Here is a 20,445-nt window from a genome sequence, read left to right as displayed (position 1 = left end):
GATGTGTGGGGGTGAGATGATGATGATGATGATAAAGGAATCCCCTTCCTGCCTGTCTACCCACTGATTCTCCCTGCCTGCCTGGGCTAAATGCACACCATCACAGTAATGCATGTGTGTGTGTGTGTGTGTGTGTGTGTGTGTGTGTGTGTGTGTGTGTGTGTGTGTGTGTGTGTGTGTGTGTGGATAAGTAATGTAGGCGCAACTCCCTCTGCTTTGTGTGATTAAATCATGATAGCTATAAATCATGATAGCTATAGATATTACATGAGAGAAAGGAGAGGTGGAAGGCAGGTTGATGTGTATTGTCATGAATCTTGCCCTGGAGGCAGAACTGAGAGATGTCCGCTAGATGGGCCAGCTGCAAGTCAAAATGAATGTACGGTTAGGGTTAGGCATTAGGGTTAGCAGTGTGGTTAAGGTTAGGTTTAGAATCATGTGCCAGCTAGTGACCAATCTGCAGAGCTGCCTCCAGGGCAAGATTCATGTGGAGGTGGAGAGAAGACAAAATGGATAGGTGAAAGAGAGAGAGATAAAGAAAGGGCCTACACAACAGATGCTTGCTGCAGTGATTTCCTCACATGACAGTGTATTTAGACTCTGCAGTACTTTATTGTTGTGATGTTTTGACCCTCAGCTCTTTACTATAAGCTGTAAAGTGTTGCCTCGTCCATTGTGGCACTGAGCTTAGCAACCATGAAAGAGCTATCACATCACAGACAGATTTTAATTGGGCTGTTCGAGCGAGCCGTCAGCATGTAGCAACACACACACACACACACACACACACACACACACACACACACACACACACACACACACACACACACACACACACACACACACACACACACACACACACACACACACAGTGATGCGCAGAAAATAATGAAATAGCACAGACATCCTTCAACAACATGACATGTATTATAATAATTGCCCCTTCTTCTCCTCCAGTTCTACCAGTGTGGGATCCAGCTCTAATCTAATGGTGATGTTTAGTAGAATCATCTGAAAGACTATGTCCCGGAGAGTGGGATCCAGCTCTAATCTAATGGTGATGTTTAGTAGAATCATCTGAAAGACTATGTCCCGGAGAGTGGGATCCAGCTCTAATCTAATGGTGATGTTTAGTAGAATCATCTGAAAGACTATGTCCCAGAGAGTGGGATCCAGCTCTAATCTAATGGTGATGTTTAGTAGAATCATCTGAAAGACTATGTCCCGGAGAGTGGGATCCAGCTCTAATCTAATGGTGATGTTTAGTAGAATCATCTGAAAGACTATGTCCCGGAGAGTGGGATCCAGCTCTAATCTAATGGTGATGTTTAGTAGAATCATCTGAAAGATCTATGTCTGAAAGACCGGAGAGTGGGATCCAGCTCTAATCTAATGGTGATGTTTAGTAGAATCATCTGAAAGACTATGTCCCGGAGAGTGGGATCCAGCTCTAATCTAATGGTGATGTTTAGTAGAATCATCTGAAAGACTATGTCCCGGAGAGTGGGATCCAGCTCTAATCTAATGGTGATGTTTAGTAGAATCATCTGAAAGACTATGTCCCGGAGAGTGGGATCCAGCTCTAATCTAATGGTGATGTTTAGTAGAATCATCTGAAAGACTGTCCTGGAGAGTGGGATCCAGCTCTAATCTAATGGTGATGTTTAGTAGAATCATCTGAAAGACTATGTCCCGGAGAGTGGGATCCAGCTCTAATCTAATGGTGATGTTTAGTAGAATCATCTGAAAGACTATGTCCCAGAGAGTGGGATCCAGCTCTAATCTAATGGTGACGTTTAGTAGAATCATCTGAAAGACTATGTCCCAGAGAGTGGGATCCAGCTCTAATCTAATGGTGATGTTTAGTAGAATCATCTGAAAGACTATGTCCCGGAGAGTGGGATCCAGCTCTAATCTAATGGTGATGTTTAGTAGAATCATCTGAAAGACTATGTCCCGGAGAGTGGGATCCAGCTCTAATCTAATGATGATGTTTAGTAGAATCATCTGAAAGACTGTCCTGGAGAGTGGGATCCAGCTCTAATCTAATGGTGATGTTTAGTAGAATCATCTGAAAGACTATGTCCCGGAGAGTGGGATCCAGCTCTAATCTAATGATGATGTTTAGTAGAATCATCTGAAAGACTATGTCCCGGAGAGTGGGATCCAGCTCTAATCTAATGGTGATGTTTAGTAGAATCATCTGAAAGACTGTCCCAGAGAGTGGGATCCAGCTCTAATCTAATGATGATGTTTAGTAGAATCATCTGAAAGACTATGTCCCGGAGAGTGGGATCCAGCTCTAATCTAATGGTGATGTTTAGTAGAATCATCTGAAAGACTATGTCCCAGAGAGTGGGATCCAGCTCTAATCTAATGGTGATGTTTAGTAGAATCATCTGAAAGACTATGTCCCAGAGAGTGGGATCCAGCTCTAATCTAATGGTGATGTTTAGTAGAATCATCTGAAAGACTATGTCCCGGAGAGTGGGATCCAGCTCTAATCTAATGATGATGTTTAGTAGAATCATCTGAAAGACTATGTCCCGGAGAGTGGGATCCAGCTCTAATCTAATGATGATGTTTTGTAGAATCATCTGAAAGACTATGTCCCGGAGAGTGGGATCCAGCTCTAATCTAATGGTGATGTTTAGTAGAATCATCTGAAAGACTATGTCCCGGAGAGTGGGATGTTCACACACAGATTATGCAATAGCGAGTACAATGGGGTGTGAAACGATTTGATTCCCATTCGGCTTCTGTCTGCATATTAAATGGTGGATGAGCTACCGTTTCCACAAAGGAAACGAGTTGGATCTCCACAGAGATGCATGGTATGGGTACACCCCATTAGACACACCTTTTAGAAGCTGTCTTGCGAGGGCCCATAATATTTTTATAACTAGTGCCCAGAGTTTTTCCTCTAAACTCAAGGACCGACACATGATTCCTCTTCGAGCTTACCTTCCTCTGCACATATCACTCTTTCTCCTTCTCCCCCTCTCCCCAGACCACCTGTCTCCAGGACTTCTTTGGCGAGGACGACGTGTTCATCGCGTGCGGCCCAGAGAAGTACCGCTACGCACAGGATGACTTCCTGTTGGATCACAGTGGTAAGGATTCTGGTAGGCCTGACTAACTAAATCTAACATCACCTGTATGTTGTGAAACCTTGGTCTCTCTCATATAAATAGATGTAGATTCCTGTTCTAGTGTCTATATTTCTATGGCCTCTCTGTCCCAAACCTTTCCTCCCTCTTTCCTTCCTATTTCCTTCATAGGGTGCGTGGGACATGCCAGGTCTCCCTCGGCAAAGACATCTTCTGACCCCAATGGGACTTCCTGGTTAAATAAAGGTCATACAAATTGCACACTATTCCCTATAGAGCCTCTATAGGGCTCTGGTGAAAAGAAGTGTACTCTATTGGGAATAGGTTGCCATTTTGGACTCACCCCTCCTTTCTGTTTAAAAGATATATATATATTTTACCTTTATTTAACCAGGTAGGCTAGTTGAGAACAAGTTCTCATTTGCAACTGCGACCTGGCCAAGATAAAGCGTAGCAATTCGACATCTACAACAACACAGATTTACACATGGAATAAACAAAACATACAGTCAATAATACAGTAGAACAAAATAAAACAAAAAGTCTATATACAGTGAGTGCAAATGAGGTAAGTTAAGGAAATAAATAGGCCATGGTGGCGAAGTAATTACAATATAGCAATTAAACACAAATGGTAGATCGGCAGAAGATGAATGTGCAAGTAGAGATACTGGGGTGCAAAGGAGCAAGATAAATAAATAAATACAGTATGGTGGGTAGTGTATGGGGCTTTGGTGACAAAACGGATGGCACTGTGAAAGACTGCATCCAGTTTGTTGAGTAGAGTGTTGGAGGCTATTTTATAGATGACATCACCGAAGTCGAGGATCGGTAGCATGGTCAGTTTTACGAGGGTATGTTTGGCAGCATGAGTGAAGGAGGCTTTGTTGTGATAAAGGAAGCCGATTCTAGATTTAACTTTTGATTGGAGATGCTTAATGGGAGTCTGGAAGGAGAGTTTACAGTCTAGCCAGAGACCCAGGTATTTGTAGTTGTCCACATATTCTAAGTCAGAGCCGTCCAGAGTAGTGATGCAGGTGCGGGCAGTGATCGATTGAATAGCATGCATTTAGTTTTACTTGCGTTTAAGAGCAGTTGGAGGCCACCGAAGGAGAGATGTATGGCATTGAAGCTTGTCTGGAGGTTAGTTAACACAGTGTCCAAAGAGGGGCCAGAAGTATACAGAATGGTGTCGTCTGCGTAGATGTGGATCAGATAATCACAAGCAGCAAGAGCAACATCATTGGTGTATACAGAAAAGAGAGTCGGCCTGAGAATTGAACCCTGTGGCACACCCTTAGAGACTGTCAGAGGTCCGGACAACAGGCCCTCCGATTTGACACACTGAACTCTATCAGGGAAGTAGTTGGTAAACCAGGCGAGGCAATCATTTGAGAAACCAAGGCTGTCGAGTCTGCCGATGAGGATGTGGTGATTGACAGAGTCGAAAGCCTTGGCCAGGTCGATGAATATGGCTGCACAGTAATGTCTCTTATCGATGGCGGTTATGATATCGTTTAGGACCTTGAGCGTGGCTGAGGTGCACCCATGACCAGCTCTGAAACCAGATTGCATAGCGGAGAAGGTACGGTGGGATTCAAAATGGTTGGTAATCTGTTTGTTAACTTGGCTTTCGAAGACCTTAGAAAGACAGGGTAGGATAGATATAGGTCTGTAATAGTTTGGGTCTAGAGTGTCACCCCCTTTGAAGAGGGGGATGACCGCGGCAGCTTTCCAATCTTTGGGAATCTCAGACGATACGAAAGAGAGGTTGAACAGGCTAGTAATAGGGGTTGCAACAATTGCGGCAGATAATTTTAGAAAGAGAGGGTCCAGATTGTCTGGCCCAGCTGATTTGTAGGGGTCCAGATTTTGCAGCTCTTTCAGAACATCAGCTATCTGGTTTTGGGTGAAGGAGAAATGGTGGGGCTTTGGCGGATTGCTGTGGAGGGTGCCTGGAAGTTGACCGGGGTAGCCAGGTGGAGCGCATGGCCAGCCATAGAGAAATGCTTATTGAAATTCTCAATTACAGTGGATTTATCTCTGGTAACAGTGTTTCCTAGCCTCAGAGCAGTGGGCAACTGGGAGGAGGTGCTCTTATTCTCCATGGACTTTACAGTATCCCAGAACTTTTTTGAGTTAGTACTACAGGATGCAAAAAAAGCTATCCTCAGCTTAGCAGACTATGTCTCTAATAGTATAGTGTAAATTCCCTAAAGAGATGTCAATGCCAAACCACTTTCCCATTTTCATAATAGAAGTCAGGATGAAGTGTGTCTGAATGGTGTAACATGATAATTATCTGTCAACCACACAATAGTGAACGTTAATTTTCTCAGTTGAATGAGTCTCATAATTGTTCTAAAAGTGGTTCCGGTGACTCGTGATGCTTAATCATGACTCTGGCATAGTGTGATCATCACTCAATATCTGAAATCATTCCTCTCCTCCAAGAGAAGGAAACTATTGATTACAGTATGTGTGAGACTATCGGTCTGAACACACACAGATTCCTGACTTCTGTAGGGGAAAGTGGCTGCAGTCACATTTTGTAGGGTGTAGTTGTAGTAGTTCATTCCATTCCAGGGTTCTTCAGTGACTGTCATTATATGAATATGTACCATCCCTGTATTGAGAAGAAGACGTTCTTGAAAATCACTTAAAAGATATCCGCAGCGATACCCCCTACTGCAGCAGGATATGGCCTCTTTAGTCCATAGCTAACCCATTGTTATCTTAAGCAGGCCGATGTCAGTACAACTCCTCTGCAGTCCCCTATCCTCTGTGCTAGATAAGGTGGAGACAGGATGTACTGTATATAAAATCCAAACAGGGTAATTTCAGACACTTCTCCAAACTATTCCCAAGGTTCTAGTTACATCCTGTTTTCTTAGTGTTGCTCCTGTAACATAACATTTAAAGCTGCAATATGTCACTTTTTGGACAACCTGACAAAATTCACAAAGAAATGTGAGGTATAGATCTGTCACTCGCATTGAAAGCAAGTCTAAGAAGTGGTAGATCTGTTTTATGTGCACTATTTCTATATGACCCATTTTTAAGTTTAGTTTTTGTCTTTACTTTCGGTTTTGTACACCAGCTGAAAATATATTTCACAGCAGTTTAGATGGTACAATGATTCTCTACACTATACTTGCTTGTTTTTTCACATAAACAGAAATTAGGCAAACTATTAGAATGTTAGCAACAAGGAAATGGCAGAGTGATTTCGCATAGTGCATCTTTAAAACACACACACACACACACACACACACACACACACACACACACACACACACACACACACACACACACACACACACACACACACACACACACACACACACACACACACACACACACACACACACACACACACACAGGTGTAAACACTGTTTGTTCTAACGATGAGTGTTTAGTTTCTTCAGCTGAATCTGTTCTTCAGTTGTTTTAGCGCTTCCTTGTCCTACTTCTCCTGCCAGGCTCCATTTGAAGAATTAGGTCTTCTCAAAAACAAGTGTTTGCTCTAGGTACCTCTTTTCAGCTGCTAAGTCTTTGCACGGTGTCTTACAGGAGTCCCAAGGGGCTGTTGCACTGTCAGACTCAATTGTGGAGAACAGTGTCAAATCCAAACACGGTTTCGGGAACGATATAAAAAGTCAACACTGCAAGTCAACAAACTAGCATGGTACAGTAGCTAGCATCGTAGTAAACTGAATCGCACCTGGGGTCTGCTCCAATAACAGCCATGGGTCACGTCCACTTTATAGGGAATCATTTGTCTCCAATTGGCCACAGCTGGTTGGTACCTCCTCTGTGTTCATGGTGTCATAATAGCGTTTAACACTGTAACACCCCCCAATTAACAGCATCTGACATGAACCCAGACAGTTTAACCACTAGTGTCATTACAGTAACCAGTCATATGCTGCTCCTGAATGCAGCTCGCTCTGTCGTCAACGCTGCTAAAACAACTCTGTATCACAGGTGGTTGGTGGCACCTTAATTGGGGAGGATGGGGCTCGTGGTAACGGCTGAAGCGGGATCAGTGGAATGGTATCAAATACATCAGACACTTGGTTTCCATGTGTTTGATACCATTCCATTCACTCGGTTCCAGCCATTATTATGAGCCGTCCTCCCCTCAGCAGCCTCCACTGTTTTATGTGTCTGTGCAACACCACTAAAACAGTTGAACCACCAACCTCGTTACCCCGACACCTACTGCTCCAGCATGCAGCTCTGTCAGCCTTGTCAACTGGTGTACGCACCTCTGTGAACCGCTACTACCATAATGGCGTTGGTAGCAGCGCAGCAGGCAGCAAACACGATAGCGTAATTACCACAGCTTGTGCATTTTTCATGGAGTTTTGGCGAGCACAGAGCCACAGACGACTGCACATGTGGTGTTCGTTTGGAAAAAGCCAATGCTTAACTGAGTTTGGAAAACTCTCTGCGTGAATTAAACATTCTTAACTTCTTGAACACTCCGTACTTAATGCTTTCTCAAAGAGAGCCAATTATATTATAGAGCTAGTTCCTAGCTGGAGCTATTTTAAAATAGTTTGACTGGAACACTGGGGACTGTATTGAATTGTGCTAGATAGGAAATGAGGTCGGTGTGTGTGACGGTGTCAGTGTGTGTGTGTGTGTGTGTGGTTTTAACCCTGTGTGTGTTGTCTTCACAGAATGCCGGGTGCTCAAGTCCTCATACTCAGCTCGCTCGCCCACTCCAACGAGGGCTGCTGGGAGCAAGAGCCCTGGACTCTCACGCCGTATCAAGTCCCCGGGCATAGGTATACACATGCATGCACGTACACACACACACACACACAGTTATTGGGTGATGGACTGAGTAACTGATTTTCATCTGACACTAACTAGTGTAATCACCTCAAAAAGAGTTTCAGGATTTTGGCAGGCTACAGGCCATATGGCCAATTACCGAACACTTATCTTAAGCTCAGGTAAAAATTGATTTTGAGGCTTTAAGTTGGACTTTGAAACCTTGAGCTGTAAAACTGTATTTCTCTCTGCAGTAAGAAGACCAATCCATTACTCCACCAGTAGCCAGTCTCCTGTTAAATCCCCAGGTAAGCCTGTTGACATCCTGCACTGCCCACTCTATTGGCCCATTACCCAACCAAAACAAACCACTAATTTTCATCTAGCTAGCTATCATTACTAGGACCTTGAGTTTTCCCCTGAGCATGAAGCCTAACCAAGAATAACTCCTGGCCTTAATCATCTCTACAATATGTTAACAATAATCACTACACGAGTCTTTCTCAGAGAGGGCACCAGTTAAACCCTTTTGAAGTTCCTGACTGCTTGGAGTCTTGGTCAGTGCACCCGTGGCCTAAGGTTGACCTTGTGGCTGACGGGGCCCTGTGAGAGGTCCAGTTTGTCTCTTTCAGTACAGTATATTGTAATGTCAGCCAGACTCCTGCTGTGTAGGGAAGTGCCATCAATTACTCTGAAGGAGCTCTGCTCCACTGTGGACCTCCCTGGCCTGCCACCCTGACCCAAGACTATTTAAAGATCTCTGGATATCGCTCTCTCTTTCTCCCTCTCTCTTTCTCTGGCTCTTGCTCTCTCTCTCTCTTTCACTCTCTATTTTTCTCTCTCCTCTCTTCCTGGCCCAGAAACTCTCTCTGGCTTCAACAGTATGCATCTAATCTGAGCACAGACTGGTGCAGGACCGGCTGATACAAACCCATGTACTAAATTAGTCTCAGTGCTTTAGTCTTCAGCTGCTTTCACTGAGCCCTTCTAATTGAATTGAATAATCACATCAGTTGTCTGTCTGGCATCACATTCCCTAGTAGGTGCTGTACTGTATTGGTGCTTCTGATTGCTATTCGCAGGTCCAGATTGGTTGTCTCAGGGAACGGGTACAGCGTGTGGCAGTGTACCTGCCAAGAACCTAGAGTGTGTGGCAGATGAGGCCTTTCACAGAAATACACTACCATTACCAATACAGCCAACTTCTCCAAAGAAAGGCCTTGTTGTTTGAGGAGAGGACTGTTTGTGACACAGGGAGGTCCCTGGAGGTAGGCTGCTTGAGGTACCCTTGAACCCTCAGGGTCATAGCTTTCGTGTGGCCGTAGCTGCAGACAGATTATCCAGGCAGCCTGCGGAGGCACCTGGGGTGACCCTGCGTGTCTGTCTGCTGGAGCCAAACACAACCTGCTTCCCCCCACAGGGGACCGGACAGGAAGTTGGACAGTCACACACAGTTCTAGACACGAAACGCCACACTACACCTGATGAAAATCTAGCACTCGGCGATCTGGAGATATGCTAGTACAGAGCTTTGTCAACTCAGTGAAAGTAAACCCATTCAAAGTGAACTTTGTTGTGTCACAAATGGATTTCCTGCCCTATCGTATATCACTTCCTGTGATAGAGGCATTTCCTTTAGTGTTCAAAGAAATTAAGAATAATAGAATACACAATGTAATAACAGTTATACACTTTTAAACAGCCACATCTCTCCAGAGGAAAAAGGACTTCCTCTCTCGTTTGCCCTTCCCACATCAGCACATCCTGTTGGGCCAGCCCTAGCCCTATCATTGTCTTACTATGGCTTCCTCCCTCTCTCCTTCCCTCTTTTCTCTCTCTCGCTCCTCTCCAGTCAATGGTGTCCCCAGCAGTACGATCTCCACCCCCAAGTCCACCAAATCCAACAGCTCCTCCCCCACCAGCCCCCGCAATATACACAGCTTCAAGGTAAGTCTCTCACACACACACACACCGTGTCTCACACACACACACCACCTATAATCTCCAGATAATTATATTGTACTGTATATACCTGTATAGGAAGAGTGATATGCTATAAATAACCATATAGTAGCAAATGATTTAAGCTCAAGTGCATTAGATCAGGAATAGTGGTTGGCCAGAACACTTGAATCTGTTGAAAGTGGGGACAACAGCACTTAAACGTTCTCTAGATGATTATTACAGTTTGGCAACACCTACACCGTGTTTACTTGGCAGGTCCATAACGTTTGATATAACTTAGTTACTCTGAAAGACATCACAAAGTAACAAATTGAAAAGAAAGATTGATGATGTAATCCACCCAGTTCAAAGGTGTTTCACCTTGAGATTGTACTAAATAATGCATACATTTTTCAGAAATAAGCCTTATGGTTCGTGTACTTTTAGAAGTGTTGAAAGAGCTTCTCTTCCATAATTGAAAAGATTACTGAGATGACTTGGCGGATTCTGTCGCATGTGAAAGCCAAGAATGCTTGAAAAAGGAGTCTTATAATAACTCATATAACCTATTCAAACAGCCATCACAGCTCTCTTTTGGAAAAAGCCTCTCGTCAAATTATTCATTATTTTCAACAATGGTCATCATTTCGATCCATTAAAGTTTGTGTTTCCTCTTTCTCTGCCTGATAAATGACAGTAAGGGAGGCCTATCCATTAAGATCGTTCTTAACACCCTGTACTGTTCTGAAGGGCAGAACACTTATTTTACGCCAAATGCATAATTAACACAGTGATATACATACCTGCTCACTTTCTTTTGAGTTTGGGTAGGCACACAACGTCCACAGAATGGAGAACTGTAAGAGCAATACAGAAGAGACGTATTTTTGTAGAATCGTCTTCTATCTTTCCATTGAGCTACCTATCTAATAATGGATTATAAAGTCGAATATCAAACATTTTCTTACTAAACTATACTAAACAAAAATATACATCCAACATGCGACAATTTCAAAGATTTTACTGAGTTACAGTTCATATAAGGAAATCAGTCAATTGAAATACATTCAAAAGGCCTGCACAAGGACAGTGAAATGCTTAACTTGCTAGCCCTTCCCAATGCAGTATTCAATATCAAAATAGTAGAACAAAAAAAACCACAAGAAATGAGGGGAAAAAACTAACAGAAGAATGTAAGCCATATACAGGGTAAGTGCCAGTACCAAACTATACAATTGAATTGCGGGGGTGTTTTGTATTAGTTTTCTGTCAGAACACTGAAGCACTATAAAACACTACGGGGATCCATGGGCTAGTTATCCTGACACACTCTGTCATGGCACTATATTTGATTTCAAATGCATGCTACTTAAAGCAAAACCATTAGTCAATGTCCCTAGATCCCAGGGCTTCGTTCTGGATCGATGTTATGAAGCGGTCCTGTCCAGTTGTATTACTCTGGAGATGTAACTGGCTAATTCGATCGCCCTGCTAGTATTGATGTCAAAACAAAGCATTGGATTGGGAGTTGTGTAACCAACAGTTGTGCCCAGCCAACCTTGACCTCTAATCCATTGTGTGTGCCATTTTTGTATATTTATAGTTGCCATGGTGATGCGTGTGTCCAGGTTTTGACTTGAGTGGTGGCTGAAAGGGGAAGGATGCTGACCTCTGTTTATTTTTCTCTCCTTCCCTCCTCTCTTCATCTCTTACTTTCTTTCTCTCCTCCTTTCCAGATTCCGCCACATCACACGTCTGCCACCAATGTGAACGGGTCTTCACACAGTCTGGAGTTGGCCTATAACATGAGTCCTGAGGGTAGGTGTCCCCTTCTCTGACATTTTCTTCAGTTCTCTCCTCCTCCTCCTTGCCTCGCCACTCCACTCCTGTCCTCATCCCTCCCTTCTCCTCTCAACCTCTCCCTTCTCCTCCCCTCTCCTCCATTTTCCTCTTCTGTTCTCCTCCTTTCTCCTCCCCTCCCTACACTTCTTCCACTCCCCTGTCAACGCCTCCCTTCTCTTCTTCTGTTCTCCTCTTCTCCTCTCCTCCTCTCTTTACCCTGTGTCATCCTGTCTCTGTGCCAACTCTCACAGCTCCTGCCTGCACTCACTCACCCCTAAACACGTGGCCCAATGCATCCCCAATCCCCCCTAGGGCCTCAATGCAGGTTTTGTTATATTAGAATTGCTTACTCAGCGACACGTGCCGCATCACAGCAGCACTCATAACAGAGGGACAGAGAAGTGTGATGCGGAGAACAAGTGAAAAAATCTGTGTGCTTCTGTGTGAGACAGCCAGGCGGTATCAACACGTCCTTGGGCTGTGTGTCTGCATAATACTGTTGTTTCCTCTTTAGGAGAGGCCAGACATTAGTTCTAGGGTAGGAGCTAGGCTGCCTGGGTTAATGGGCAATTAATGATTTATTTTTATTTGTTTTAACTCTGTTTATTAAGTTTTACACACACACACACACACACACACACACACACACACACACACACACACACACACACACACACACACACACACACACGACAAAGCAATATAAATAATATACTCAACTAGGGAAAAAAAAAAAAAAAAATACAAATAAAAAATAGCTTTAAAGATACCATACTTTAGACAAGTTAAACACACCAGGCAGAAGGCTACAGAGGTTAAAGGGCAATCTATAGTACAGGGACAGAGCAAACACCTCACCATTGTTCCTGTAAACAGTCAAGGGATAAGGGTGGAGAAATGCAACCACTCACAGAGAGTCATGGCCACAGACCGACCATCCACTGGACAGGTTTTTTTTCCACAATGCTTTAAAATAAAAAATAAAATGATTATTCATGTAGGCGTGAACAAAGTGTAAAAATAACTGGGAAAAACAAGCTCACTATAACGGTTTTCTAGGTGTGAAGGAGAGTCGGACCAAAATGCGGCGTGGCTATTGAGATTCATGTTTAATAAAAACAAAGTAAACACGAATCAATACAAAAACAATAAACGTAATGAAAACCGAAACAGCCTAAACTGCTGCAAACTAACACTAGACAGTTACAAGGACACTAAGGACAATCACCCACAACACAACCAAAGAATATGGCTGCCTAAATATGGTTCCCAATCAGAGACAACGATAAACACCTGCCTCTGATTGAGAACCACTCCAGACAGCCATAGACTTTGCTAGATCACCCCACTAGCTACAATCCCAATATACCAAAACCCCAAGACAAAACACACCACAATACAAAAACCCCATGCCACACCCTGGCCTGACCCAATACATAAAGATAAACACAAAATACTTCGACCAGGGCGTGACAGAAACCCCCCCTAAGGTGCGGACTCCCGAACGCACCTCAAAACAATAGGGAGGGTCCGGGTGGGCGTCTGTCCATGGTGGCGGCTCCGGCGCGGGACGTGGACCCCACTCAGTCAATGTCTTAGTCTCCTCTCCTCGCATCCCTGGATAGTCCACCCTCGCCGCCGACCATGGCCTAGTAGTCCTCACCCAGAACCCCACTGGACTGAGGAGCAGATCGGGACTGAAGGGCAGCTCGGGACTGAGGCAGCTCGGGACTGAGGCAGCTCGGGACTGAGGCAGCTCGGGACTGAGGCAGCTCGGGACTGAGGGGAAGCTCGGGAGTGAGAGAAAGCTCGGAAGTGAGAGGAAGCTCAGGAGTGAGAGGAAGCTCAGGAGTGAGAGGAAGCTCAGGAGTGAGAGGAAGCTCAGGAGTGAGAGGAAGCTCAGGAGTGAGAGGAAGCCCAGGCAGGTAGATAGATCTACCAGATCCTGGCTGGCTGGTGGTTTCAGCAGATCCTGGCTGACTGGCAGATCCTGGCTGACTGGCAGATCCTGGCTGACTGGCAGATCCCGGCTGACTGGCGGATCCTGGCCGACTGGCAGATCCCGGCTGACTGGCGGATCCGGAAGAGTCTGGCTGACTGGCGGATCCGGAAGAGTCTGGCTGACTGGCGGATCTGGAAGAGTCTGGCTGACTGGCGGATCCGGAAGAGTCTGGCTGACTGGCGGATCCGGAAGAGTCTGGCTGACTGGCGGATCCGGAAGAGTCTGGCTGACTGGCGGATCCGGAAGAGTCTGGCTGACTGGCGGATCCGGAAGAGTCTGGCTGACTGGCGGATCCGGAAGAGTCTGGCTGACTGGCGGATCCGGAAGAGTCTGGCTGACTGGCGGATCCGGAAGAGTCTGGCTGACTGGCGGATCCGGAAGAGTCTGGCTGACTGGCGGATCTGGAAGAGTCTGGCTGACTGGCTGCTCCATGCTAACTGGCGGCTCTGACTGCTTCACGCTGACTGCCAGCTCTGGCGGCTCCGTGCAGACTGGCAGCTCCTTGCAGACTGGCAGCTCCTTGCAGACTGGCAGCTCCTTGCAGACTGGCAGCTCTGGCTGCTTCATGCAGACTGACAGCTCTGGCTGCTCCATGCAGACCGACAGCTCTGGCTGCTCCATGCAGACCGACAGCTCTGGCTGCTCCATGCAGACCGACAGCTCTGGCTGCTCCATGCAGACCGACAGCTCTGGCTGCTCCATGCAGACCGACAGCTCTGGCTGCTTCATGCAGGCCGGCAGCTCTGGCTGCTCCATGCAGGCTGAGAGCTCTGGCTGCTCCATGCAGGCTGACAGCTCTGGCTGCTCCATGCAGACCGACAGCTCTGGCTGCTTCATGCAGGCCGGCAGCTCTGGCTGCTCCATGCAGGCTGAGAGCTCTGGCTGCTCCATGCAGGCTGAGAGCTCTGGCTGCTCCATGCAGGCTGACAGCTCTGGCTGCTCCATGCAGGCTGGCAGCTCTGGCTGCTCCATGCAGGCTGGCAGCTCTGGCTGCTCCATGCAGGCTGACAGCTCTGGCTGCTCCATGCAGGCTGACAGCTCTGGCTGCTCCATGCAGGCTGACAGCTCTGGCTGCTCCATGCAGGCTGACAGCTCTGGCTGCTCCATGCAGACCGGCAGCTCTGGCTGCTCCATGCAGGCCGGCAGCTCTGGCTGCTCCATGCAGGCCGGCAGCTCTGGCTGCTCCATGCAGGCCGAGAGCTCTGGCTGCTCCATGCAGGCTGAGAGCTCTGGCTGCTCGATGCAGGCTGACAGCTCTGGCTGCTCCATGCAGGCTGACAGCTCTGGCTGCTCCATGCAGGCTGACAGCTCTGGCTGCTCCATGCAGGCTGACAGCTCTGGCTGCTCCATGCAGGCTGGCAGCTCTGGCTGCGCTGTAGAGGAGGGAGACACCAGCAGCGCTGTAGAGGAGGAAGGCTCCGGCAGCGCTGAACAGGCGGGAGACTCTGGCAGCGCAGGAGAGGAGAAAGGCTCCGACAGCGCTGGAGAGGCGGGAGGCTCCGACAGCGCTGGAGAGGCGAGGCGCACTGTAGGCCTGATGCGTGGTGCTGTCACTGGTGGTACTGAACCGAGGACACGCACAGGAAGCCTGGTGCGGGGAGCTGCTACCGGAGGGCTGGGGTGTGGAGGTGGTACTGGATAGACCGGACCGTGCAGGCGCACTGGAGCTCTTGAGCACCGAGCCTGCCCAACCTTACCTGGCTCGATGCCCACTCTAGCCCGGCCGATACGAGGAGCTGGAATATACCGCACCGGGCTATGCACCCGCACTGGGGACACCGTGCGCACCTCTGCATAACACGGTGCCTGCCCGGTCTCTCTAGCCCCCCGGTAAGCACAGGGAGTTTGCACAGGTCTCCTACCTGGCGTAGCCCTACTCCCTGTGAGCCCCCCCCCCCCTCCCAAGAAACTTTTGGTGCTGACTCTCAGGCTTCCATCCGCGTCGCCGTGCTGCCTCCTCATACCAGCGCCTCTCCGCTATCGCCGCCTCCAGTTCTTCCTTGGGGCGGTGATATTCTCCAGGCTGAGCCCAGGGTCCTTTACCGTCCAGTTCGTCCTCCCATGTCCATTTATCCAGGTAGTGCAGCCTCTCCCACTGCAGCTGCTGCTGCTCCTGCTGCTGCCTCTGTTGCCTCTCCTGTGGCTCCTGCCTGTTGACACGCTGCTTGGTCCGTTTGTGGTGGGTGATTCTGTAACGGTTTTCTAGGTGTGAAGGAGAGTCGGACCAAAATGCGGCGTGGCTATTGAGATTCATGTTTAATAAAAACAAAGTAAACACGAATCAATACAAAAACAATAAACGTAATGAAAACCGAAAACAGCCTAAACTGGTGCAAACTAACACTAGACAGTTACAAGGACACTAAGGACAATCAGCCACAACACAACCAAAGAATATGGCTGCCTAAATATGGTTCCCAATCAGAGACAACAATAAACACCTGCCTCTGATTGAGAACCACTCCAGACAGCCATAGACATAAACCCCAAGACAAAACACACCACAATACAAAAACAAAAACTCCATGCCACACCCTGGCCTGACCAAATACATAAAGATAAACACAAAATACTTCGACCAGGGCGTGACACTCACACTTCAGTCTCTGCCCGAGCAAGATGAACAAGGCATCTGCGGATCACAATCAATAAGCACATGGACCTTAATGCCCCCCCCCCCCAGCAAAAACACAGAGAGAGGCTCCTCCAACCCTTAAGTCACAGACTTATTTTAGTATTAATTGGAATGCCATTAGAGGATGGACTGTTTAAAGTAAGACCGGAATGGAGCCCAAGCCTCATTAAACAGTTTGGTGTTCCCACGTGAATTGAATTCGATTTTTTCTAGTTTCAGAGAGCACAACACATCCCTCACCCAATATTTATATGATGGGGGAGCTGCCATCTTCCAGTTCTGTAGTATTAGCCGTCTAGGGTACCCATGGGCAGTACTCCAAAAAGGGCTGTAAGGGGAGACGGATCTATAACAGTGTCATATATATCAGAGAAACGTTTAAATATTAATTCCCAGAAACCTGACAGTTTATGACAGCCCCAAAACATATGCAACAGTGTGGCTGGTTCCACTTTACATCTGACACAGGTAGGATCAAAATCAGAGAATATTCTTCCAAGTTTGGTCCCCGACCAGTGGATATGGTGAACCACCTTGAATTGAATGAGGCTGTGTCTAGTGCTAAAAGAGGACGAGTGCACCCTGTGCAGCACAGATTCCCAGGCGTCTTCCCCAAGTTCCTCCCCCAAATCCTTTTCCCATCGAGTCTTTAAAGGCACCAAAGAAGGGTTCTGTAAGTCATGAATGATTGCATATACATCTGAAATTGCGCCCCAAGGAAGCTTGTTCAGCTCCAAGATGCTCTCTATAGCTGTATTCGCAGGCCTATTGGGAAATCCAGGTGTGTTAGCCCTGACAAAGTTTCTAGTCTGGAGATAGCGGAAAAAGTGGGATTGGGGGAGATTGAACTTTTCCTGCAGCTGAGAAAAAGAGGCAAATGTATCATCAAAGAATAATTGGGCTAGTGAGGAGAGGCCTAGTGAGTGCCAAATGCCAAAAGCCCATCATTCAAAGATGGAGGAAATAAAATGTTCTGATTGATTGGGCCTGATAGAGAACAGCCTCGGAGGTTAAAGGCTAAACGGAACTGATTCCAAATTTTAAGAGACTGCTTTACAATTGGGTTGACACACCTTTTGCCTAGGGACACTGGGAGAGACGAGCACAGCACAGAGGAAAGTGCTGCAGGTTTACACGATTCAGACTCCATCTGGACCCAGAGTGGTCTAGGGCCAGTAGGATCAGTCTGCAGCCAGTACAGAACGGCTCTGAAATTTGCAGCCCAGTAGTATGTCTGAAAATTTGGTAGAGCTAAACCCCCCAATGACCTAGGCTTCTGTAAATGTTTTCTACCAATCCGTGGTACCTTGCCATCCCAAATAAAATGCATGAATGTTTGATCCAGTGAAATAAAAAAGATTTTGGAATAAAAATGGGTAAACATTGAAATAAATATAAAAATTTGGGCAACACATTAATTTTAATGACATTAATCCTTCCGATAAGAGAAAGGGGTAGCGAATTCCAAAGTAAAAGATTGTTTCAATCTGTCTGCTAGAGCAACAAAGTTTTCCTGAAACAAATTTGAATATTTCCTTGTCACTTTTACTCCCAAGTAAGTGAATTGATCCCGGACAATCCTAAACTGAGAACTTGTAAAATAGCACTTTAAAGTAGCCTTGTTAACCGGAAAAAGCTCACTCTTGCCTAGATTCAGCTTGTACCCTGAGATTGATCCAAACTTTTTAAGAACAGATAGGGCACGTGGCAATGAGGTATCGGGGTTGGAGATAAACAAAAGGAGCTCGTCAGCATATAGCGAGAGTTTCTGCTCCCAGCCCGCCCTGATTATGCCTTGAATGGCATCATTAGAGCGAAGTGCAATGGCGAGAGGCTCGATTGCCAAAGCAAACAACAAGCAGGAGAGTGGGCAACCCTGTCTGGATCCGCGGTGCAAGGGAAAATAGTCACAGGACAAGTTATTAGTCCGTACCGAAGCCATGGGGGAAAAATAAAGAATCTTTATCCACGCAATGAATTTGGGGCCAAAGCCAAATCTATAAAGGGCAGCTGTTAGGTAATCCCACTCAACGCGGTCAAACGCTTTTTCGGCATCAAGTGAGACCACCACCTCCGGGTCCTCCGACGCTGGGGAGTACAGCATATTCATAAGGCGCCTAATATTGAAAAATAAATGCTTATTTTTCACAAAGCCAGTCTGGTCAGAGTGTATTACTTGGTGCAGCAAGCCTTCCATACGGATGGCTAAAAGCTTAGCTAGGATTTTGTAATCACAGTTTAAAAGCAAGATTGGGCGATAGGATCCACATTCCAGGGGATCTTTGTTTTTCTTTAGTAGTAATGAAATTGAAGCCTGATAAAGACTAGGCGGTAGCTTTGAAGTATTGAGGCACTCTGCAAATAGTCGAGACAAGAATGGGCAAAGCAGACCAGAAAACATCCTGTAAAATTCGGTTGGAAAACCGTCCGGACCCGGTGATTTACCACTTTTCATTGCGGACACTGCTGTTGCAATCTCCTCAAGCGTAAATTCTTCTTCTAGATAGTCATGGGAGTCTGAATCAATTGAAGGCATATTCAAGCCATTAAAGAAGGAGTCAATCAGCAAGGGGTCTTGAGGGGATTCAGAGGTGTATAGCGCAGAGTAAAATTGTTTAAATTGATCATTGATCTCTTTATGTATAACTGTGGTGGCACCAGACGGGGTCCTTATTTGTGGGATTAAACGTGAGGCCTCAGATTTACGGATCTGATGCGCAAGGAGTTTACCGGCCTTGTCGCCTTGTTCATAGACTTTGTATCGAGCTCGCAAGAGTAACTGTTCAGCTTGCCTGGTAGAAAGCTCATCAAATTCAGATTGGAGTAGTTGGCGCTCTTTATGCAGATCAGAGGAAGGATCCGTAGCATACTTCTCATCCAGTGTGGCTATGGACTCGCTCAGGTCCCGAAGTCGCTGGGAGCCAACTCTGTTTTGGTTGGCTGTATAAGAAATAATTTGGCCACGTAGGTATGCTTTGAGAGACTCCCATATGGTAGAGCAGGACATACCTGGTGTTGAATTACTTTCTAGGAATAAGGTGATTTCAGAAGAGATGAAATTGACAAATTCCTTATCTGAGAGTAAAATGGGGTTGAGACGCCATTGATAACACATAGGAGGTCGCTGGGGAAACTCTAGTTCAAGCACTACTGGTGAATGGTCAGAGATAACAATACTCTCGTAAGTACACTGCCGAAGGTTAGGCAGAAGTTTTTTGTCCAAAAATAAGTAATCAATCTGGGAGTATGTTTGATGAACATGAGAATAAAAGGAATATTGTCTATCTGTAGGATGTAGGAAACGCCAGGCCTCAAACATAGCATATTTCTGAAGAAAGAATTGAATAAGTAGGGCACATTTAGATGGGCCTGTATTTGTTTGTGAGGACTTGTCAAGAACTGGGGACATTTTACAGTTGAAATCCCCCCCTAAAACCAAAAATATTTTGAGTCACCGAGACAATGTGTAAACAAACTAAATAGGTGAGCGAGATAAGGCACGCACGCTAGACGATCAAAACATTAGATCACCTCAAATAAGCCTGAATAGTTTCACCAACTATACAAGACTAGCCTGTTAAGTCTAAGCATAATTGTACCACAAGTGGGTTACTTACTATCCACAGTACGCAAGCAACAGTTGCTGAACTGTGAGCATATTCAAGACTTCTTGATGTGACGTTGAATGTGAGCCATAACCTCATCCGGAGATTCAAATGTGTAGTCTTTACCCTCGTGAGATATCCATAAACGGGCCGGGAATCGCAGTCCATACTTCACACTTGGATGGTCCCGAAGTACTCGTTTGGCCTGTCCGAAAGCTGCACGCTGCCTGGAAACAGTGGGGGAGTAGTCCTGGTAGATGGAAAAGCTCTGTCCTTGAAAGCTCAGAGTGGTTTAGGCGTTTAACTTCAGCCTCCAGGGATGTAGTTAAATCGGAGACATTAGTAGCGGAGGCCTCCAGTGCCGCAATCGTTGTAGTGTGTGACGCAGTCGTTGTTTTGAGTATTGTGATTGCTGGCACAGTCTCGTTCCGCAGGATGGTTAAATCTGCTTTTAAAGTATCAGAAACCTCCTGTATTCTGGCCTCAATCGTAGCAACCACCTGTGTTTTAATTTCAACTATC

The 20,445-nt window shown here is 46.2% G+C and overlaps 1 protein-coding gene across 7 annotated transcripts in view; it reads left to right on the top strand.

Annotated features, from left to right (window-relative positions):
• The window catches only part of LOC118379014 (serine/threonine-protein kinase DCLK2-like), a 126,155-nt gene that overhangs the window by 47,013 nt on the left and 58,697 nt on the right, over positions 1-20,445 (top strand). For 5 of the 7 annotated variants that reach the window (XM_052464717.1, XM_052464718.1, XM_052464723.1 and 2 more), the window contains exons 3-7: positions 3,011-3,125; positions 7,799-7,906; positions 8,150-8,203; positions 9,748-9,842; positions 11,576-11,657. In XM_052464717.1, coding sequence (XP_052320677.1) covers positions 3,011-3,125; positions 7,799-7,906; positions 8,150-8,203; positions 9,748-9,842; positions 11,576-11,657 — 454 coding nt within the window. The remainder of the gene's footprint in view (positions 1-3,010; positions 3,126-7,798; positions 7,907-8,149; positions 8,204-9,747; positions 9,843-11,575; positions 11,658-20,445) is intronic. The other 2 variants (XM_052464724.1, XM_052464719.1) reach the window with 1 other exon arrangement.

This window comes from Oncorhynchus keta, chromosome 16 (genome assembly GCF_023373465.1).
Source record: "Oncorhynchus keta strain PuntledgeMale-10-30-2019 chromosome 16, Oket_V2, whole genome shotgun sequence".
Lineage (NCBI taxonomy): Eukaryota > Metazoa > Chordata > Actinopteri > Salmoniformes > Salmonidae > Oncorhynchus > Oncorhynchus keta.
Note: the sequence above shows the minus strand (reverse complement) of the source record. Positions and strands in the feature narration are given on the sequence as shown.